The 21,695-nt window shown below is 67.3% G+C and overlaps 1 protein-coding gene across 3 annotated transcripts; it reads left to right on the top strand.

Moving 5' to 3' along the window:
* The first annotated feature begins 208 nt into the window (after positions 1-208).
* On the top strand, positions 209-18,873 carry MED24 (mediator complex subunit 24). 3 transcript variants are annotated; one of them, XM_080565481.1, is made up of 25 exons: positions 210-527; positions 3,174-3,256; positions 3,765-3,803; positions 4,951-5,024; positions 6,099-6,322; positions 6,838-6,949; positions 7,433-7,583; positions 7,813-7,926; positions 8,577-8,624; positions 8,834-8,916; positions 9,434-9,520; positions 9,801-9,912; positions 10,520-10,662; positions 11,259-11,296; positions 11,997-12,079; positions 13,350-13,528; positions 13,615-13,714; positions 14,044-14,219; positions 14,314-14,578; positions 14,750-14,931; positions 15,156-15,249; positions 15,573-15,672; positions 17,631-17,708; positions 17,892-18,040; positions 18,483-18,873. In XM_080565481.1, the coding sequence occupies exons 1-25, from the start codon at positions 398-400 to the stop codon at positions 18,597-18,599; spliced, it is 2,961 nt and encodes a 986-aa protein (XP_080421607.1). In that variant the 5' UTR covers positions 210-397; the 3' UTR covers positions 18,600-18,873. The 3 variants fall into 3 exon arrangements, with proteins under 3 accessions (XP_080421608.1, XP_080421607.1, XP_080421609.1); XM_080565482.1 differs by lacking the exon at positions 3,765-3,803 and having other exon boundaries at positions 209-527; XM_080565483.1 differs by lacking the exons at positions 210-527; positions 3,174-3,256; positions 3,765-3,803 and adding an exon at positions 3,816-3,893.
* The last annotated feature ends 2,822 nt before the right edge of the window (positions 18,874-21,695 follow it).

The following is a 21,695-nucleotide window of genomic DNA, read 5'->3' as shown; positions in this document are numbered from 1 at the left end:
CCACGCCTTTGCACGCGGTGCTTGCACACCTTTGGAGCCTGCACTGTTGCAACCCTGTCTGCGCGGCCTGCTTGCACCCCCCCGTGTTTGCACCACCCGTGTTTGCACGCCCGTGTTTGCACACCCAGCACCGGGCAGATTTACACCCACCCCCCCCGAACTACAACTCCCGGCAGGCCCCGCGCCCCGCCGCGCCCCGCCGCCCAATCAGCGCGCGGCTTGCTGGCGGGCGCCAAGATGGCGGTGCCCAGGCGCTGAGGGCGGCGGGCGGCGGCCGGAGCCAGGCGCGGGGCTGCGGGCGGGGGCTGCGGGCCCGGCTCGGCCCCCCCTCGGCTTCCACCCCCGGTACCGCGTGTGGGACCCCCCCGGGACCCTCCCGGGACCCCCACCCGGCGCCATGAAGGTGGTGAACCTGAAGCAGGCCCTGCTGCAGGCCTGGAAGGAGCGCTGGAGCGACTACCAGTGGGCCGTCAACATGCGGCGCTTCTTCCCCCGGGGGGCCACCTGGGACATCCTCAACCTGGCAGGTGGGGGGGGGGAATGGGGGCAGAGGGGGGGGCAGGCCTGGAGGGGCGGGGAAGGGGCTGGAGGGACGGGCAGGGATGGGGAAGGGGCTGGGGGTGGGTTGGGGGGCTGGGGAAAGGGGGTGGGGGCAGGCCTGGGGGGGCGGGGGGGGGACGGGGAAGGGGCTGGTGGGATGGGGACAGGGATGGGGAAGGGGCTGGGGGGACGGGGGGAAGGGGCTGGGGGGGCTGGGGGGGGCTGGGGAAAGGGGGTGGGGGCAGGCCTGGGGGGACGGGGAAGGGGCTGGGGGGATGGGGAAGGGGATGGGGGCAGGATGGGGGAGTGGGGGGGATGGGGGAAGGCTGGGGGGGATGGGGAAAGGGGGTGGGGGCGGGCTGGGGGGACCAGGGGATGGGGATGGGGACAGGAACTGGGATGGGGACGGGGGTACCGTAATGGCCCGGCGGTGGGGGGCACGCAGTGGGGACACGGTGATGGGGACAGCAACGGGGGACACAGAGCAGTGGGCACGGCAATGGGGATACCGCAACGGTATGGCAACGGGGACGTGGTAATGGGGACATGGCAGTGGGGACACCACAATGGCATGGCAATGGGGACATGGCAGTGGGTACGGCACCAGGGGACACGTGGCAGTGGGGGCAGCAATGGGGGGCGCACAGCAGTGGGGACACCACAGTAGCATGGCAACAGGGGACATGGCAATGGGGACACGGCAGTGGGCAGAGCAGCGGGGACACCACGATGGCACAGCACCAGGGGACACACCACAGTGGGCACAGCAATGGGGACACCACAACGGCACAGCAGTGGGGGACAGTAATGGGGACGCATGGCAATGGGGACACCCCACAACGGTCACAGCAGTGTCCCCCCCACATTTGGGGTCACGCTGCCCGTCCCACACCACCCCCCTGCTGCACGCAGGGCTCTGGGCTCCGTGCCTCGGTTTCCCCCAGCGAGGGCGCAGGACGACCCCGCAGCCTCGCGGCTGTGCACGTCCCCAGGGGGAAGAGGTGCTGCCGAGGGGCCTGGCGCTGCCCCCCCCCCCCCCCCCAAAGGCCCCTTCCCGCCCCCGCTTATCGGGATTTCTTTTCCCGTCCCTACTCAAGGGCGTTTGCCCCAAGCCCTGCCAGCCGCCGGTGCCCGCTGCGCCGCGCGGTTTAAAGATTTGCCAGGGCTTTGTGCCGATTTTAGAAACTGGTCGCGAGCTTTGTTTTCCTGCGCAGGGGCGCGGGTTTGCGAGCCCGGGACAAACAAACCCCGAGCGCTGCCCGAGGCTCGCCGCGTTAAAGGCGAACGGCCCTGGCGCTCGCACTGAGCTGCTCCTCGCCCTGCTGGGGCGCAGGATCTTGCCCCAGTGGGTCTTTTTTTCCTCCCTCCGCCCTACTGGTATTTTTTTCTAGCAGCCGTGGGGCCCGGCTGTGGCTGTGGGGCAGCCCCGGAGGGCTTTGGATTTGCTGGGTGCCCGCTCAGGGCACTGGGTGCCAGCCCCTCCGCCCCTCAGCTTCCCACCGGCCCGGTCGGCAACGATCAATCCCCGCAGTTCCCAGAGAAATGGGGTTTTTCCTGTCCACCCTTCGGCACCTCTGCCAGGGAACGAGGCAGCCCGGGCCTCGTCGGGGAGGCTCGTTAGCCCATGGTTCCCCCGTGGTGAGGATGGGGACGGATCCCGCTCTGCCGCAGGAGCGGCGCGGGGCTGGCAGGCTGCGGGCACGCGGGCAGCTGTCACCTCCCCCAGCCCACGGCGCCCCATCCCCCCGGCTCGCGCCTCTCAGATTTTGAGTACAAAGGAAGAAAAACCTGGCACGGGCGCCCCGAATCACGGCCGTGCCCGGCAAATGCGCGCTGACACGCCTGCGGTGGGCACCAGCGTGTGGCCGGCTCGTGCTGGCGCTCCCTGAGCCGGCGGGGAGGGTTCGGCCGCTGGCAGCCTTCTGGCTCCGAGCTGCGATGCCCCCGGCTGCGTTTGCAGCCTTCCACCGGGACCCCGGGTGTCTCCCGCAGCTGGGACCCGGCTCGGTGCCACCTTTTTTTGGGGGGGCCGCCCGCCTCCCCCCTCCTGCGGCCAGGTGCCTTGACCTACTTCGAGCCCGGGGCCTGCTTTTGGGAGGCGCTCCCTGCGCTCTGCCCTGCTTCAAGCGATCGATTAAAGGCTTGGCTGAGCAGATGGGGCGGGCAGAGCCCCTCCAGCCTCCCCGTGCGGGGCCCATCCTGCCCAAACGGGGCCGTTCGTGGTGTGCCCGGAGTCCGGCCCCCGGTAGCAGGGCAGGAGCCGCGCGCTGGCGGCTGCCAGAGCCCCCCGGGCAGGACGTGGGAGGAAGGGGAACGTGTTGGGAGAGCAGCCGGCGCTGGATCGGGCCCGGGGTGCCCGGGAGAGCTGAGTTGTTAGCAGGAGGCTGCCGGCGCTGCCTGGGTCATTCAGGAGAAAGCAGAAAGCTCGGGGATTCGTTTGATTTCAGGGCAGCGCTGCGCAGAGCTGCCGTGGGTAACGAGGTTTGTCTTTGCCGCCTTTGCTGGGGGGTGAGAGCGCAAACGAGGGCATGGTGTGTGTGTCCCTGTGCCGTGTGTGTCCCTGTGCCGTGCGTGTGTCCCCACGCCTTGCGCTGCCTGACCCGGGACCTCCTGGCCCTTCTCTTTGCTTGCAGAGGCCCTGCTGGAGCAGGCGATGATCGGGCCGTCGCCGAACCCACTCATCTTGTCCTACCTGAAATACGCTATCAGCTCGCAGGTAATCGCCCTTCCCGCGCCGCAGACGCCGCTGGCTGTCACCTCGCGGCCCCGGTTAGCAGGCAAAGAGCCCGGGGTGCAGGGTGGGTGGCGGGCAGACACCCCAAAACGTCCCGTCTGCGCCTCGCAGGCGTCGTGCCTGGCTGGGGTGGGGTGGAGGGGGGCTCGGTGGGTGCCCTGGGCAGGGAGGTTTCTGTAAGTGGGGCCTGCCCGCTGCGCGCAGGGTAGGGATCCTCGCGCCGAGAGCCTCCGCGCTCGCCGGAAGCCCCGCGCTTCCTTCGCGCGGCGTTTTAGCGTCGCCTGAAGTTTGTGTGAAGCGAGGCGGCCCTCACCTCAAAGCGTCTGCTGGGGTCTGTGCCGGGTTCAGCGCCCCGGCCCCGTCCGCGGCGGCAGCGCCGGGGCCGTGCCCTGACCTCGCCGTTCCTCAGCGCCGAGCGCCGCGCTCGCAAACAGCGCCCGCCGACGCGCCGCTCCACCGCGCCCACCCGGGCTCTCTGCTTTGTTCCTAGATGGTGTCCTATTCCACGGTGCTGATGGCCATCAGCAAGGTACGGCTCCGCCAGCTGCTCCCCGAGGTTTTTCTCTTTACCTGAGACCCGCGGATCCATTTCCCGCCCCGCGACTCTCCCCGAATATAGGTCAAGTGTAAAATGACATCCTGCGCTGAGTCAGCAGCGCGCCAGCCCCATCGCGGCCCGCTGGGGACGGCCCTGCCGGTGCTGCCGGGCACGGCTGCGCTCCGTGGGCTCAAAAACCTCGTCCCCGTGTCGCGTGGGGCGCCTGACGGGCTCCTGCCCCGCGGCACCTTTGTGTAAACCACACCTGGCTGCTGGGAGCAGCATCCTCCTGCGGCCGGCGGAGCCACGAGGCTGCTGCCTGCCTCCCGAGGTGCTGGGCGTCCCCGTGCCGCTGCGAGGGGGGCGAGGACACCGCAGAAATGTGGCTGCTCGGTGTTTGGGGCTCGTCAGAGCACCCCCAGATCTGAAGGGAGAGTTACAGAAGGGGGGGAGAATTTTCCTCTCCCCTCCTTGTGCTCGCAGAGAGGAGCGAAGTGCCGGTGGCCGAGCGACGCCGGCGTCGTTTCGGAGCGCCGCGCCCGACGGCGATTTCGGGGAGCCCCTGGGCAGGGCCAGCACCCCTCTCCAGGGCTCTCGGGGCGGCAGAGGCAGCGTACGGCCGGGCTTGGCGCGGTGCTGCCCATCGGAGAAGCGCTGACCTTGACGGCGGCGGCTTCCTCCTTCAGAGCAGCGTGGGCTCGGCGCGGGCCCGCGGGCCAGCTCCGGCCCGGCAGGGCGGCCCCATCTGCTCCGCCGAGCAGGCGGCAGCGGCGCTGCTGCCGTCCCCGCGGCCAGCCGGGCTGTCGGCGCTCGCTGCCAGCCCCGCCGAGCTGGGGGTGGGCGCGCGGGCTGGCACCGAGCCTCCGCCGCGTCAGCGGGGCCGCGAAACAGAGCTCCGGGCCCCCGCGGAGCCTCGGGGAGGGCTGCTCACAAACGCAGCCTGGTCCGCGCCGCCCCGCGCTCCCGTTTTGCCACCCCGCACAGCTGCGACCCGGCCAAGGGACAGCCCTGACCCCGTTCCCGTTTGGGCGGGTGTCCCATGTCTGTCTTTTGGAAGTGCTGCAGCCCGGCACCCCCCTTTTTTCCTCCTCACCCCCCCCCCCCCCCTTCTGAAATCCCTCCTTGTTCCCTGCTGTAGTTCGACGACTTCTCCCGGGACCTGTGCGTCCAGTCGCTGCTGGAGATCATGGACATGTTCTGCGACCGCCTCAGGTACGGCGCGGCCCTGCCGTGGCCCCGCGAGCCCCCGGCCGATCACGGGGTGCCCACCCTGGCTCCGTTCCCCCCTCCGGCTCTGTTCCCAAGCTGCCGACCCCCTCCGGGCTGGGATGCCGTGCGAGTGCCAGCGTTGAGCAGAGCAGGGGGGGGGGTCTGAAACCCCGCCGGCTTTGTGGGAAGCTGCAGAAACCCACTTATTTTGGGCTAAGGCCTCTGCCACGATATTCCTGCCCGGCTGAGGTCGGTACGGGTGGGTGTAAGCCCTGCAGCCCGGGGGTTTCTGTCCCCTCTCTGTTTTGTTTCTCTTGTGTGGCCTCGGCGGCTTCCCAGGGCCCCGGCTGCCAACGCTCGCAGTCCTGCCTGCGCTGCCCCAGGCGCTCCGTGCAGCTGCCTTGTTTTGCTTCGTGCTCTTCCGCTGGTGTCGCAGGGCCCAGGGGAGACCAGACAATTCAGGCCACAAAAAACTTTTATAGAAAGCTGAGGAATCTTCCTGTTAACCCCTGACAGCCTCTTCTGGGAGGCCGGTGCGGAGAGCGCGCGGCGTGGGCGAGCGGGAGGAGGAAGGCTGAAGGTAGCAGCTCTTCAATTACATGAAATGAAGCAGCGGCGATGAATGTGCATCAGTCGCAGATGTTAACAAGGAGCTGTTGCTGGCCAACTGCAGAGCTGGCCACTTAATCCAGTTCCTGCCTAATCTGATCCTCCGCTTAATTTGATCAAAACTTCTGGCCCCGATGATTTGTGCATCAGGAGGGGAAAGCGTTCGCCTCTCGAAACACATTGATCAGCGCTGAGCCTCTCTTAGCAAGATAATTTGATTAGAGGCTTGGAAAGTTTCCCTGCAGTTGAGTGGCCAGAGAGGAGCCTGCACTGGGCAGGCTGTTATTTCCCCTGGCGTGGGGGAGATGCTCGCGGGCCGAGCGGGTCGAGGTCTGCAGCAGGGGAGCCGGGCGGCAGCGGGCACGCCGGGCTGGGCACGCGGGACGTGGTTTGGTTCCCCGGGGTGCCCCATTTCTGTGCCTTGGGCCCAGGGTGAGCACGGTTCCGTTTCTCTCCCCTTCTTCCCAGCTGCCACGGCAAGGCAGAGGAGTGCATCGGGCTGTGCCGGGCGCTGCTGAGTGCCCTCATCTGGCTCCTGCACTGCGCCGCCTTCTACGCCGAGAAGGTGAAGGAGACGCTGGAGCAGGCGGCAGCCGAGAGCCAGCTGAAGATGTGTTTGGAGCGGCTGGAGAAAATGCTGGGCAGCACCAAGAACCGCGCCCTGATCCACATCGCCAAGCTGGAGGAGACGTGTACGTCGCTGCCCCGGGGGCCACGCTCGGCCCGCGGCCGCCGCCAGGGCTCCCCCCTGCTCGCGGCTGGCCCTGGGGAGCTGCCACCTCCCCTTCCCCCTGCCCAGCTCCTGCCGCATTGTCCCTGCGGCTCCGAGCCCCTCCGCCTCCCAGCCCTGTTGCCGTAACCGTCTCCTCCTTGGCTCTGTGCCACCCCCTGCCCCCTCCCCTGCGCGCTGCCCTTGGAAGAGGAGCAGAATTAATGCGAAGGCTGCGGGAGCCGTTCCCGGGCGCGCGGCGGGTCCTGAGCTCTGCCAGCCCGCCTGGCACAGCTCCGCGCCTCCGCTTGGTCCCCGTGCCTGGCCAAGAGGCCGTGCCAAGGAGCTGCTGGCCGGCACGCAGCCCCCCCCCCAGCCCGGGCGGGCAGAGGTGTGCGGACTCCTGCCCGCGGGAGCCCTCTGTGCGTTAGAACCAGGCTGCTGGCTTCTCGTCGTGTCCCTGTCCCCCCCCACCGAACGCCTGCCTTCCCTCCGCAGCCTCGTGGAGCACCGTGGAGCAGTCCCTCGTCAAGCTGGGGGAGAGCCTGAGCAGCCTAAGCAACTCCACCCTGCGGAGCCAGGCTGACGACTGCATCTCCCTCATCAAGAGGTAGCTTCGTGCTGCTGTCCTCGCGGGCTTTTGGAGGGTGAAAGGGGTCTGAGCCCTTCTCCTGCCTCCCTCCACGCCGGCTCCCCACCTTCCTGTCCCTTTCCAGCTCGGGCTCCTGTGCTGGCAGTGGGCTGGGGCTGGTGAAAACCCTGGAGTAGGAAAGGGGACAGGGACTGGTGACCTGCCACAAAGGAATCCTGCAGGGCTCCTAGGGCCCCTCGCCATCCCTCAGCTGCTCCAGCGTGGGCAGAGCTGCTGTCCCCATCCTGCCTGCCCCAGGAGGTGCTTCCAGGGCCTGAGGTGGGGCTTGGATGTGCCCAAAGGCTCTTCTGCAGGGCAGGGGTGGCAAGCTGTCCTGCCCCAGAGAGATGTGGGACCGCAGAGGTCTGGGGCTTGGCCGGGAAGGGAGGATGGGACAGGAGGAGCAAGGATCCGTCCCTGCAAGGCTCCAGTAAACCTGCGTTATCATCTCCCTCCTCCCAGCATCCCCACCATGCTCTCGGTTCACTCCGAGCAGCTGAACAAGACCGGCTTCCCCACCGTGCACGCCGTGGTGCTGCTGGAGGGCACCATGAACCTCACGGGAGAGACCCAGCCGCTGGTGGAGCAGCTGATGATGGTGAAGAGGATGCAGGTACAGTCGTGGCACCCCCTGGTCCCGCTCAGGGTGGCCTGGGAGACGTGGAGCAGGGCCGTGCTGGGCGAGGAGGGCGCTGATCCCGGTCCGAGGACATGGGGGAAGCTGCGGGGAGTCGTGTGAGCCCATCAGCAGCTTTGCGGGGGGTGCAGGGCTTGGCTGCGGCTGGGGGAGTCGCCTTATTGTTCTCCCAGCACTTGGGGGGTCCTGTCCGTGTGCCCCGCAGCGCATCCCCTCCCCGCTCTTCGTGCTGGAGATCTGGAAGGCCTGCTTCGTGGGCCTCATCGAGTCCCCGGAGGGCACGGAGGAGCTCAAGTGGACGGCCTTCACCTTCCTGAAGGTAGGACGTAGCCCCAGGGGGCGCGTGGTGCCCCCAGCTCCTGCCTTTTCCTGCACACCTGGCCCTGCTCAGCGCCAAAGCCTGGCACGGCGATCAGCCCTGACCCCCGGCGTGCCCCTCAGGGCCCCCACTCGCCCTGTCCGGCCAGTACGAGGTGGCTGAGCCTGCAGGCAGCCCTCCTGCAGCCCGCTTTTCAGCCCAGCCCCGCTTTGTTTTGTCGAGTGGCTTTTCCTGGGACGTGGCGGGGGAAACGGGGGCCTTTGAAGGATGCCCCAGTGAGGCTCCGGGCCGGCGCTCCCACGGCTCAGCGGCGGGCAGCCCGGCACCACTCCGCTGCGCCTCTTGTCCGCGCACCAGGCAAAAGGGATCTGCGTGTGATTCCAGGCCTGACACACGCTCGGCCTGTGCTGTGCTCCTCCGCAGCCTGCCTGGCCGTGCCCTGCTGCTCCTCGTGCCGGTGGAGGGGCCCTGCAGAGGGGAGGTGGGGGGGAAAAAGTCCCCTGGGCGCACGGGCTGCTGGAGGAACGCTCCTTGCCTCAGGCTGGGAGGGCAGTCGCTGCTCGCAGGCAGGTTTTGCCCGTGCTGCTGAGAGGTCCTGGCTGCAGGAAGGGGTCTGCCTCTCGGTCACATCGCTCCCCCGTGTCTTTCAGATCCCTCAGGTGCTGGTGAAACTCAAGAAGTATCCCCAGGGGGACAAGGTGAGGCTCAGGGGACCTTGGAGGTGTTCGCAGCGTCGTGCGCGAGCGGACGGTGCTTGTCCTGATGGTGCTGGGGCCCGGCCAAAGCCGGGCGAGGGTGGCTGGGGTGGGAAACGGGCTGAGCCCCGCCGGACAGGGCAGCGTGGGAGGGAAAGGCAGGCTGGTGCCAGCAGCGCTGGGGGCTGAGCGCTCGCCTTTGTGCACCGCAGGATTTCACCGAGGATGTGAACTGCGCCTTCGAGTTCCTGCTGAAGCTGACCCCGCTGCTGGACACGGCCGATCAGCGATGCAAGTGAGTGCTCGCGTGCCCCGGGCTCGCCGGCAGCACCGTGAGCCCGTGGCCGGTTTGTGTTCCCCCCCCAGCCCCCAGCAGCGCTGTGGGGAGCTGCGGTCTGGGCTGCTGGGGCAGCTCCGTGCAAGGCTTTTCCTAGTATAAGACAAAATGCTCGGTTTCTGGTCGGGTTCCTTCTTCCTGAGGCTGCGGCGCTGCCAAATGAGCAAGGCAGCGAGTGTCTGACAGCTGATTCACGCGGGGCTGATGCTTTGTGATGTCTGGAGCTGCTTCCAGCCCTGCAGCCCCCTCAGAGGGCTGGGAGCAGAGGCAGGAGGACAGCTCAGGAGTTCTGACTGCTCGCTGCGTCCAGGAGGCTCCAGTCCTGGTTTTCAAAGGGTTGCCCGGCTCTGTCCTGCCCTTCGGGGGTGGCAGGGAGGTCTGGCACCTCTGCTCTGCCCCCCCTGCCCCGTGTCCCTGTCGGGGCAGTGGGAATGCCGTCCCTTGGGCTAGCGCTCTCCTCTCCTCTCTTTTCCAGCTGCAACTGCATGAGTCTGCTCCTGCAGGAGTGCAGCAAGCAGGGGCTGCTCTCGGAGGCCAACATGACCAACCTGATCGACAAACGGTAGGGCCCCCTCCAGAGCCCGGGCGACCAAGCAGGGTTTTGGGGTCCCTCGTCTCACCGCCCTCCTCGCGGGGAGCAGGAAGGACCGGCTGCGGCGCCGCTGGCTGCCCTGCAGCCCAGCACCCTGGCCTGGAGGGGGCTGAGGCTTTGCTTTCGGTGCCAGACGGCGCGGGGCAGAGCCTGTCATCTCCGAGTGGCAGCCGGTGCCGCCCTGAGGCGGTGGGAGGAGAAGGGCAGTGACACCCCCCCCTGCTCAGCGCCCCTCTTTGTGGGTCCCCAGGATGGCGGACAGGGAACACGCCCCGCACCTGAAGTCGGCAGAGAACGCCAACATCCAGCCCAACCCCAGGCTCATCCTGAGGGCCGAGCCGACCGTCACCAACATCCTGAAGGTGCGTCCCCTCCTGCCTCGGCGCCGGCCTCCGCCCAGAGCCCGCTTCCAGCAGCACCTCCAGGCAGCCGGGGTGGTCGGGAGGCGCCCGCTCCCACCCTGTGCTGGGCTGGAGGAATCGCTCCCAGCCTTGTCGCAGTCCCTGCCGCGCTGGCTGGAGCTCTGGAGCTCCCCTCCTCCTTCCCTGGAAGCTGGAGGAGCTGTCAGGCAGCACGGCGCAGTCGGTGGTGCCAGCAGCCCGAGCCCAGCCCGCTCTGCCCGTTCTCCCAGCCGCTCCCCCGCCTGCATTTCCCCCCTGTCCCCGGGGACTCCCCCCGTCTCTGCGTCACTCCTGCTGCTGCGTTCGCTCCCGAAGACATTTTGCTGCTGGTTGTGCTGCCCCTGCCTGTGTCAGCTCTTCTCTGTGCGGGAGCTGGCGTGCCCCGCAGAGCCTGGGGCGCCTGGGGTCCCCCCCAGCCCCGTGAGCCCTGCAGGTCCCTGCTCACGGAGGCCTCACGGGATGGCTCTGGCAGCCGATCAGCTCTGCCCCAGTGACTGGAGTTGTATTGCTGCTCCGCAACCTGCCTTCCTCGTGATTTCTTTCCTCCTTTTTTCTTCTTTTTCTGTAGACCATGGATGCGGATCACTCCAAATCCCCCGAGGGCTTGCTGGGGGTCCTGGGTCACATGCTGTCTGGGAAGAGCCTGGACCTGCTGCTGGCGGCGGCAGCAGCAACGGGAAAGCTGAAATCCTTCGCTCGGAAGTTCATCAAGTGAGTGTCCACCTGGATGACGCCGTCCCCGAGCGCTGGGGTGAGCGGGCAGCCCCCAGCCTCTGCCCCAGAGCCGCGTGCCTCGGCCGTGCTGCCCTTTCTCCGCTCCGTGTCCCAGTTCCCTCCACTCTTGAGGCTGGATCTGCCTCTGGCCCGGGTTCTGATCCAGTGGAGCCCTGGGGTTTTGGGGAAGCCGTCCCCACTCCCTCTCCTTTGTAAACTGGGCAGGGTATCGAAGTCAGGCTGGTTTGGGGCCTAGGTGAGAGCTGGAAGCTGCAGCACAGCCCCAGCTCCAAGGTGCTGCTGCGTGCGTGCCCGCGGTCCCCAGGCGCCCGTGTCCTGGTTAGAGCACACGCACCAGCACGCGTGGCGCTGCGTGACGCCCCCTCGCCCGCCGAGGGGGGCAGCTCGAGCAGCACCAGCCCGGCTGGGTGCACAGCACCACTGCAGAGCGCGGCCCGGCGTGGCCGTGGTCACGACATCTGGGGTCCCTGCCTGTCCGGGGGATGGGGAGAGGGCTGATTGACGCGATGCTAACGATGCTAAGGATGGTAATGATGCTAACGCCTCACTGCGGCTCTCTCTGCCCCCTCCAGGCTGAACGAATTCACCAAGCACATCAGCGGAGAAGGCTGTAAGTGCGTGCGCATCCGTCTGCGGGGTGGCGTGAGCTCTGCTTCCCCCGCTGCCGCGTGCTGGGACGCCGGGGGGGGCCCACGGGGTCCCTGACGGGTTAAACTGGGGCTGGCTGCGGTGCCAGGGCGAGCTGAGCTGTGCCGGGGCAGCGAGGGGCTGCCGGCAGGGAGCACGGCACGGCCACGTGGCCGGGTGCCAGAGGGGATCCGGGCTCCTGCTGCCCTTTGGGTCTCACACCCGGCACCCGCGTGTCCGTCCCCAAAGCAGGGTGCTCCCCGCTGGCGGGGAAGGAGCTCCCTCGTCCCCAGCCCCTGGGGCCCCTCGGGGCCGGCCCTGCCCCGGCTCCTTCCCTGGAAGGGGTGATGTGTCAGCACGGCGCCTGAGATAAGGACTCTGACTGCGTTTGCGTGTGATTAAACATGTTGAGTGCTCTGACCTTCCACGGCACCGAGGGAGCCCGGGGTTGGGCCGGGGCTGCCAAATGGAGGTCAAAGCCGTTCTGGGAGCTTGAGCTGGGGCAGGCAGGGGTGAGGGGAGCACCTGGCATGTCCCCTCGAGCCCTCATCGACACACAAACACCTGAGGGTTAGGAAAGCACCCCGGAGGAGGCAGGGCCCCGGCCCCCAAGCTCGCAGTGCCGCCCGTCTGCCTCCCTGTGCTGCGTGAGGTCCCTCAGGTCTTTGTTTCTCCTCCCCCAGCCAAGGGAGCCTCGGTCCGGGCCCTGCTGTTCGACATCTCTTTCCTCATGCTGTGCCACGTGGCCCAGACCTATGGCTCGGAGGTAAGCGCCCTGCGCCCCCGGGGAGCGGGGCTGGGGAGGCAGCGGTGGGGCTCTGACCTTGCGAGAGCGGCAGCCTCTGTCCCGCAGCATCCAGCCTCCTCTAGCGGCCGTGCCATTGTCCCCAGCGCCCTGTCACCGTCCCCGCGTCCTGCAGCTGCCCCTCAGGCAGCGCCCCGCTGTGTGCGGGTGAAGCGCCCGGCGCGATTCCTCCGGGGCAGCCAGAAATCAGCCTGCGTAAAGTCACGGAACGGGGGTGTCAGCGTTTCCGAGGACTTTGATTTGTGCCCCCCCCCTTTTTGATACCACGGTGTGGGAACGTTGCTGCCGCACCCTCTCCGGGCAGGCTCCGATCTCCCCGGCCTTTTCCCAGCCTTGCCCCTCTGACCCCGCACGGTTTGGCTCCGGCTGCCCGGGGGAGGGTGGGGGGGAGCCCGAGCTGAGCGTCAGCCCTCCCCTGGCAGAGGAGGAACTCGCAGCCTCCCTCAGGAAACGGTACTTTGGTTGCGTGAAAATTTTCCCCGTTTCGACATCTGTGTGTGCTGAGAGGTGAAACGATACCGAAACGCCAGGAACGTGGAGAAGGGAGGGAAAAATCCGGGGGGGGGGGGAGCTGCCTGGCCGGCCCCGGGGAGCGGAGAGGGGGAGTCCTGGCTGGGGGCAGCCCCCAGCGGATGTGCCCGGGGCTCTCTGCTGAGGTCTCAGCCCCCGGCCCAGCCCGGAGCGACTTTCCTGACCAGCTGCTGCCGAACAGATGTGCAAAGCTTTTGTCAAAAATAGCGTCCCTTGGGTGTCAGGGGGCTGGAGGGAGGAAGCGGCGTACGGGATTCCCAGCTCGTGTCCCCCTCGGGAGCGCTCGCAGCTGGCTGCCAGCTGGGCCGCGCATCCCGGAGCCGTGGGGCAGCTGACCCCAGTGCTGGGGAGCCCGAGCAGAGCTCGGGGGGCGGGGGACAAGCAGCCTGTGCTCTGCAGGGCACGGTGACCCTGCCGCCACGCTCACAGCCCCTCGGGACCGGCCCTCTGCTGGCATCTCCCCGAGGGACGCTGCTGGAGGTGGGCCGTGGTGCCGGCAGAGTCCCGTGCAGAAGGGGCAAAGCGCAGCCTGCAGACTAGAAACCAGTGCTGCGCTGGTGCTGACCAGTGCCTGCCTCTCTGGGCTGTGCTGGTTCCCCAGCCACGAGCTCCCCGGGCTGGGGGATCCTCCCCAGGGTGGGGGTCTCCAGGCGGGGTCCCTGCAGGGCACGGGGCAGACCCAGGGCCGGTTCCCTTCCAGGTGATCCTGTCGGAGTCGAGCCCGGCGGGCGAGGTGCCCTTCTTCGAGACCTGGATGCTGACCTGTATGCCCGAGGAGGGCAAGATCCTCAACCCCGACCACCCCTGCTTCTGCCCCGACTCCACCAAGGTGGAATCCCTGGTCGCCCTCCTCAACAACTCCTCCGAGATGAAGCTGGTGTAAGGGCTCCGCGTGTGGGCAGGCGCCGGGAGGGGAGCAGCCGCTTTGGGCAGGTACCTGACCCCGCTGCCTCTCTCCCCGGCAGGCAGATGAAGTGGCACGAGGCGTGTCTGAGCATCTCGGCCGCCATCCTGGAGATCCTCAACGCCTGGGAGAACGGCGTGCTCACCTTCGAGTCCATCCAGGTGGGGCTGGTGGGAGGGGGGTGCAGGGCAGAGCGGGGCACCGGCTCTGCGCCCCGAGGAGGGCTTAGTTTCGGGCAGGGCAGAGTTCCCCTGTCCTCCTGCCCTCAGTGCTGCTGCAGTCACTGCAGAGCTCGCTGTCTAATTTGTGACTTGCGTGGGGAACTGGTGTGGCCCTTTGACATCGCCCCTTTGGGGGCTGCGGGGTTGGCAGGGGCAGGTTCACCCCACGGAGAGAAAAAGGCTTGGACTCTGCCCTGGGCGGGGATGCGCAGGCTTCACCCCGGCATCCCCACGTCTGTGCCATCCCCCTCCGCTCCCATCTCCCGCAGAAAATCACGGACAACATCAAGGGGAAGGTGTGCAGCATGGCGGTGTGTGCGGTGGCCTGGCTGGTGGCCCACGTCCGCATGCTGGGCTTGGACGAGCGGGAGAAGTCTCTGCAGATGATCCGGCAGCTGGCCACCCCGCTGTACGGCGAGAACACGCTGCAGTTCTACAACGAGCGGTGAGCCTGGCTCGCAGCACGCCCCGGGCTGGCCCTTCCCCTCCCTTTTGGTTCCCGGAGCCCGCCTGATCCCGTCTCTCTCTCTCGGCCACAGTGTGGTGATCATGAGCTCCATCCTGGAGCACATGTGCGCGGACGTCCTGCAGCAGACGGCCACGCAGATCAAGTTCCCCTCCACGGGCATGGACACCATCCCCTACTGGAACCTGCTGCCCCCCAAGAAGCCCATCAAGGAGGTGCTGACCAGCATGTTCACCAAGGTGCTGGAGAAGGGCTGGGTCGACAGCCGCTCCATCCACATCTTCGACACCCTGCTGCACATGGGGGGCGTCTACTGGTTCTGCAACAACCTGGTCAAGGTATGGGGTGCAGGAGGGAGGTGGCCGTGACCTCCAGCGCTGCGGTTGGGTGTCCAGCCCAGGACTGCTGGGTCTTGCCTGTGCTCTGGTGGCAGTTCTGAGCGCAGGAGGAGAGCGGGGAAGGGTCCAGCCGTACCCCTGCCCCCCTCAGCCCTGCCCCGTGCCTCGCAGGAGCTGCTGAAGGAGACGCGGAAGGAGCACACGCTGCGGGCCGTGGAGCTGCTGTACGCCATCTTCTGCCTGGACATGCAGCAGCTGACGCTGACCCTGCTGGGCCACATCCTGCCCAACCTGCTCACGGACTCCTCCAAGTGGCACACCCTCATGGACCCGCCGGGGAAGGCACTGGCCAAGTAAGCCCTGGTGCTGTGCTCACTGTCCTCCTTGGGGTGCGTGGGCCTGTTTGTGGGGACGGGGAGATGCTCCGTGCTGGGACAGGGGGCTGGGCTGTCCCCAGTGGGGCCCAGCAGCCCAATTCCCACTCTGGCCCCAACACAGGGCTGGCAGGAGCTGCTGGCCCCCACCACCACCCGTGTGGGATGGCGGCAGCTCTGCAGCACCCCTGCTCTGTCCCCAGGCTCTCCGTGTGGTGCGCCCTGAGCTCCTACTCCTCCCACAACAAGGGCCAGGCGTCCAGCAGGCAGAAGAAGAGGCACCGGGAGGATATCGAGGTGCGTCTGACACGGAGCGGGGTTTTCTTGGAGGCGCTCTGTGCCCAAGGATGGGAGCTGGCTGGGAGGTGACAGCGGCAGGAGGAGGGAGTCGCTGGGACCGGGCTCCCCACCCAGGTCCGCTGGGCTGTCTGAGGTTTGGTCCCTTGACCTCGGGATGCAGGGTTTTCCCTTCCCTTTTCTGGGAAAGGGGGATCGTAACGAGGTGCTCCGTACGGGGCCGGCCCGGGCTGAGTCACTTGGGGTGAACTGAGACATTCACCGGGGGGGTTATGGGCCCCGCAGAGGGGCTGCTGGGGCTGACCCCCCCCTCCGTCCCCCAGGACTACATCAGCCTGTTCCCGCTGGACGACACGCAGCCCTCCAAGCTCATGCGCCTGCTGAGCTCCAACGAGGAAGACTCCAACATCCTCTCCAGCCCCAGTAAGTGCAGGCGGGGAGGGCTGCTCCCGGGGAAGGCTCCGTGCTGCCCCGCCGCTCGTTTCTGGGTGTGAGACGTGCTTGGGCGCAGAAACACTTCCCAAGCGGGCCAAGTGCTCTTGAAGGCAGCAGGGAGGCTCCCTGCTCCCCTCTCCACCTTTCCAGAGCCTTGTGCCAGTGCCACGTGTGCTGCCAGCAGACGGGCAGCGTGCCTGACAGTCCCTTTGCTGCCAGGACGGACCCGCAGCAGCGTTTGACATAATGCAGGGTATTTTGAGAAGATTCAGAGCGCTCGAGTGTGTTATGTTGGGTTCCCGTGGAGCTTTTGCTCCAAAAGGTCAAGCTTCTGACTTCTCTGATGACAACAGCTTAGGAAAGGCGATGAGGTTACACCTTCCCTCCGTAACGGTGCCACCTAACCCCGTGCCGGACACGTGAGGGGCTCGGGGAGGTTTTTGTTCGAGCCCTGTCACCCCTGGCCAGCCCGTGTGGGACCAGAGACCCCGATGTCACCGTCCCAGCAAGGGCGGCGAGGGGTGACGTTTCTGTTTGTGGCTAGATCCTGAAATTCCACTGTTATTAACAAGGCGGCGAGCGGAGCCGATGAGTCCCTGCAGTCACGTCTCCGCGTCCCCGAGCGCGGCGCTGCGGGTTGCGACAGCCCCGGCAGGACGTGCGCCGGGGGGACCCGCGCCCTCCTGCCCGCGGGCTGCACGCAGCGAGCGGCCGTGTCCGAGTTGCGGCAGTGAGTCAGGATGCTCCCTGGTCATTGTTCCCCCCCCCCGACGCCCTGATCCCAGCCCGCTCTTTGTTTGCCGGTTTTCAACACAGTGATAACCTGTGGTTTTTGTTGGTTTCGCCGCTGTTGAAATGCGGGCTTTTCCCTTTATATCACTATCTTTTTTTAACTTTTTGGTGCAGTTCCACCTCTTCCCAGTGACATTCAGGACTTTTTTCGGGCTGTTTGCTGTAGCGATGTGGAAATCCTGCTTCCTGCAGCAGCCGCGCAACTCGTGATTCCATGAGAAAAGTGGGGGAGGGCTTTCTTTTTTTGGTGAGCATCCTCAGAGCATCCCACTGTGGGTCCTGCTGGCTTTGTCAGCAGCTGCATTTCAGGGCCGGCGCGGGATCCTGAGCCTCCCAGCCCGCTGCAGGAGGTGGCACCAAGCAGGGGGGACCCAGCGGTGCCTCTCGGCGCGGGTCGCGCAGATCCCCTTGGCATGCCCAGGATGTGCTGCTAGTCCATCGGTCACGCCTTGGCTCTCTGTTAGCTAAATTCTGCCCCGAGAGCGAGCTTCCAGCGCTGCCGTGCAGCTGGTGAACATCTGGCTCGCTCCACCCAGCTGGCGGCACGCACGGGACGGATAGCGCCGGCGTTGCGTGGCCGGGGCAGCGCGCCGCTCGCCTCTCCCGAGCGTGACATTGCGTTACTCCGCTCGTGCCCCGGTGAAGCGTCAGGGTCGAGTCACTGCTGCGATGACACCCCGGCGGGGAGCAGCGGGGAGGCACACTCACACTCGCACAGTCACACTCGCGGAGCCTCGCTCACGCTCGCCCCTTGGGGATGTCATCGGACTTGGTCAGACTCGGAATGAATGTGACTTGTGCAAGAGCGAGGCCCGGTGACACATCCCGGGATGCGAGGCCCCCCCCGAGCTGCTGCGCTCCGTCACGCCTGGGGCTGGCGTGTGCGGGCAAGCGCCCGGGCAGAGCGGGATGGCGGCGGAGCCCGTCAGCCTGCTGCGCATCCCCGGGGTGCCCAAACAGCGGGGGCCGCTCGTTAAGCATGGAGGGCACCAAGCACCGTGCTCCCAACCTCCCCTTCTTGGGGGATGGCTCGGAGCAGAGCCCGGAGGCTGGGAGCTCTCGAGGACTCAGCGCTGGCTGCGGAGGGCACCTTGGCACAGCTGAGGACTGTTCCGACCTCCCCGCAGCCTGACGTGCGTTCTCCTCCCCAACAGATCGCTCGATGAGCACCTCGCTGTCCGCCTCCCAGCTCCACACCGTCAGCATGAGGGACCCCCTGAACAGGGTGCTAGGTAATGGCGGGGCCGGATCCTGCCCGCGGGGCCTGGCTGCGGGGTGGGGTCCTGCCGTGCCGCGACACCGGCGGGGACCCGTCCCCAGGGGCACCCTGCGCAGGGGGCTCGGGCCACCCCAGCCGTGTCCCTGGCCTCCCCGAGCCCGCACAGCCTCTGATATTCGTTTCCCTGTCTCCACAGCAAACCTCTTCCTGCTCATCTCCTCCATCCTGGGGGCCAAGACGGCCGGCACCCACACCCAGTTTGTGCAGTGGTTCATGGAGGAGTGCGTGGACTGCCTGGAGCAGGGCAGCCGCGGCAGCATCCTCCAGTTCATGCCTTTCACCATGGTGAGTCCCACCCCAGGGGTGCTTCTCCCCGCCTGCAGGGTGCTCGGGTGCCGCCCCACCGGACAGGCGGGCGCGTTCAGGGCATGGGGAGAGCGCTGGGGGTAGCTCGAGGTGCTGGTTTGAGCAGACGAGGCTCTGCTCTTCATTCTCCGTCCCCTTCCCTGCTCCCACGGTTCCATGCTCGGTGCTGACAGACCAGGGACCAGCTCCAGCTCTGTCCCCAGCTCCCTGCAGCCCTGGGCTCTGCCTGCACCCGGGGACAACCCAGCCTTGGCTCCAGGGGAAGCGGGAGGGCGACGGTGATTTAAGCTTTGGGTTCTCATGAGCGTGCAGTCCCCAGCCTGCTCGGCCAGCCCTGGGGCTCTGGCGTGAGCCCAGCCGCCTGCCTCTCGTCTCTGCCGTGCTGCCCTGAGCCGGCTGTGTGCCTCCTCTCTCCCCGCAGGTTTCAGAGCTGGTGAAAGTGTCCACCATGTCGAGCCCCAAGATCGTCCTGGCCATCACGGATCTCAGCCTGCCCCTGGGGCGCCGCGTCGCCGCCAAGGCCATCGCCGCGCTGTGAGCGGGGCCTGACCCTTGTGCCCGCACGGGAGGGGAGGCAGCAGGGCAGCTGCTGGGAAACCCACGGGGCTGGGACACCCAGAAGAGTCCCTCCGTCACCGCAGGCTTGGCTTGGCACTGCCCAGCTTGGAGGCAGAGCTGGCACAGCAGGGACTGCCGTGGTGCCAGGGGCTTCCCTCCGTGTTCGGCCTCCTCGTGCTGGGCTTTCAGATGGAGACAAACCCTGTGCTTTTTTTTTTTTTTTTCCGTTTTCTAATTCATTCGTTCCTTTTGTAGAATCAGGCTTTGCCTCGTTTCTCACTGGTTTTCTGACACTTTTCTGATCTTGAAGGGGGGCAGAGGCTGAGGCAGGACCTCGCCAGAGGGAGGGCAGAGCAAGTGGTTGATGCGCGGGAGACCGTGCTCGCTCTTTCCTTAACCCCGGCTGAGAGCTGAGGTCAGCTCTGAACCGAACACGGCTTTAGCAGCGCACAGCAGCCGTCAGGCTCATCCCTGTGCCTGGGGCACAGACTTGAGGAGGGTGCAAGTGATTCATGAGCAGAGGTCTGGCGCTGTTAAGTGATGATTCAGGTGCAGCTGCTGGTGAGGACGGAAGGGGCAGGATGCGTCCCCCGTGCTCCCGCAGCCTTTGCTGCTGGGGCTCCCCGTGCCCCCCCTTGCAGACCCATAGCCCTGGGTGCTGGGGGAGTTTAAATGGGAGCTCTCAGAGGAAGGGAGACCAGGGGCTGCCCTGGCTGGGCATCTCCCCGTGAGGGTCTCAGCCCCCCGCCCTGGCCCCAGGGAAGCTCGGGGTGGCGTTGGGGTGCCGCGGCCCCGCTCCTGGTGCTCCTCTTGGTGGAGGGGTGCCTGCAGTCGTGCAGCTGGGTGGAGCAGGGATGCTTCCCTGCCTCGCTGTAAGCTGCAAGCAAATTCTTGTTGGAAATTCCTCCACGTGAGCATGAGTTCACCCCGTGTCTCCCACCAGGAGCGTGGCACCCAGCGGCCAGTGAGTAACGGGGACCACGGCAGCGCTGCGCTGGGAGCGGCTCCGCGGCGGGGCTGTCCCGGCCCCCGGTCAGCTGCCTGGGTGGTGAATCTGCCTCTGTCACGGAACCTTGTCCTGAGGGGGCGGCAGGGCTGGGGCGCATTTGCTTCTGCTCCTTTCATTTATGTTTTCTGCTTGACTCATGGGAAAAGGGGGAAGCGGTGCCTGGGCAGGCGCGGGGGAGCCGGGCACCTGCCTTCCCCTCGGCGCCCCGGCCCCGCTGCATCCCTGGCGCTGGGCTCTGCCTCCAACCCGGTCCGTTAGTGGGGTTCACAGCCCCCGGAGCTGCCCTGGGGGCTCCGAGCTCCTTGGTGGTGCTGGGAGAGAGCACAGGGAGGCCCTGGAGCGATGCTGCGAGGTTTGCTGGCTGGGGATGGGGGCAGCTGGAGACCCCGACGCGTTCGGTGGTGGAGCTGTGCTGTGCGGGGCGGCTGGGGGCCGCAGGAACAAGCGGCCCTTATCCATCACGCCCCGAGCATCCTGCCCTGCTCCCTGGCCCTGAGCCGGAATGTGTGCCCGATACAAGCAGGGGCACGACAGCGGGACGCGGGCCCGGGTGGAGCGGCTTCCCCGGGCCTCGGCGCCCCGGCGTGTCCCGGCCGGTGCCGCTCCCCACGGGGCCTGACTCGGGCGTGAGCTGGCACCGACCCACCCGGGCACCTCTGGCCGGGCCCCGTGTGCCCAGGGCGGCTCTTTACCGTTAGCTCGGAGCAAAGAGCAGGGCCCGGCGCTCCCGGCCTCTCCCCCCCTCTGTCAATATTTGCCCGTGGCAGCCCCGCGGGCGGCATTGGCCCTTCCCCGGCGCTTCACCTTCCAGGAAAGGGCTGGAGCCGGGAGAAGGGGCTTCCTGTAAGCCCTGATAAGCCGGGCGTGGAAGGAGCAATGCCGGGCGCTGTTTGCTCTCCCAGGATCGCAGCCGGCAGGGTGCTGCACTGCCAAGCACCCCGGCCTCGCTCCTGCCCCTTCCCAGGGCTGGGAGAAGTGGGGGGGTGGGGGGGGGCAGCCAAAGGGACCCCAGCAGGAACCAGAGCTCGGCTCCGTCCCCACCACGGCCGGGCTGAGCGTGGTGCGGGGACGAGGGCGGTCACAGGACGCGAGCACGGGGCCGGCGGGAGGAAGCGGTGAAACGGGGGACAGGGCAGGGACAGCCCGCGGTGGCCAAACACCGGGGGGAGAGGGGCTGGGGGCGGCTGCGGGGGGTTGCCAGGGCCGGGGGGAGATGCCCGGGGCTGCGCCGTGGTGCTGGACCAGCTCTCCTGGTCCCCTGCCTTCTCGCATACGCCTCCCCTTGTCCCCCACCTCCCTTTTCCCACTGCTGCCAGCCCCATCCCGGCCTTGGGGGCTCCAGGAGGGCTCCAGGAGCATCCCCGGCACCTCTGAGGGGAACTCAGACTCGGCTGAGCCCCCCGCAGCACCTCCAGGGTCTGCGGCGGTCCCCCCGCCACCACCGCAGCGGAGCCCCGAGCCCTCGACACCCCCCCCACCACCGGCGCTGTCGGCACCACCAGGGCCACGGCCGCCGGCCTCAGCTCGGCGCTGCCGGCACGGGTGGCTGCGGCGCTTTCTAGGAATCGGCTCTTGCCCAAGCAGCGCCGCGGGATGCAGGAAGGAAGCTGCCACCTCCGGGTCGCATCCGGCCTCCCCCGCACGCTGTGGGTGCTTCCCAGCCCCGGGGGGGGGTCACGCCGCGCTGCGGGGGCTGCGGTGGTGGCCAGGCTTGGTCCCCAACCCCGGGGCTGGCTTCCCCACGGCAAGGACTGAGCCGCTGCCAGCCCCACGCGGTCCCCTTTTGTCTTGCTGTCCCCACGGCCCGTCTTTCTGCATCCCCCCCTGCAGCTGGGGGGGGGCCCTGCGGCACCCAAGGGTCCCCATAACCAGGTTTGGAGCTGTCACAACCCCCCCACACACACACACCCCGAGCAGTCTCGTCCCACGCGGGCAGGAGCCGGGGAAACACAGACAGCCCAGATGTCGGAGTAAAAATAGTTTATTTCCATCCTTATCGCATATAAAAAAAAAAAAAAATAGCCTGTGTTTCTCTGGGGCTCGCCCAGCTGTGGCAATAAATACAGT

This window comes from Anser brachyrhynchus (genome assembly GCF_964034855.1).
Source record: "Anser brachyrhynchus genome assembly, chromosome: 22".
Taxonomy (NCBI): Eukaryota; Metazoa; Chordata; class Aves; order Anseriformes; family Anatidae; genus Anser; species Anser brachyrhynchus.
Note: the sequence above shows the minus strand (reverse complement) of the source record. Positions and strands in the feature narration are given on the sequence as shown.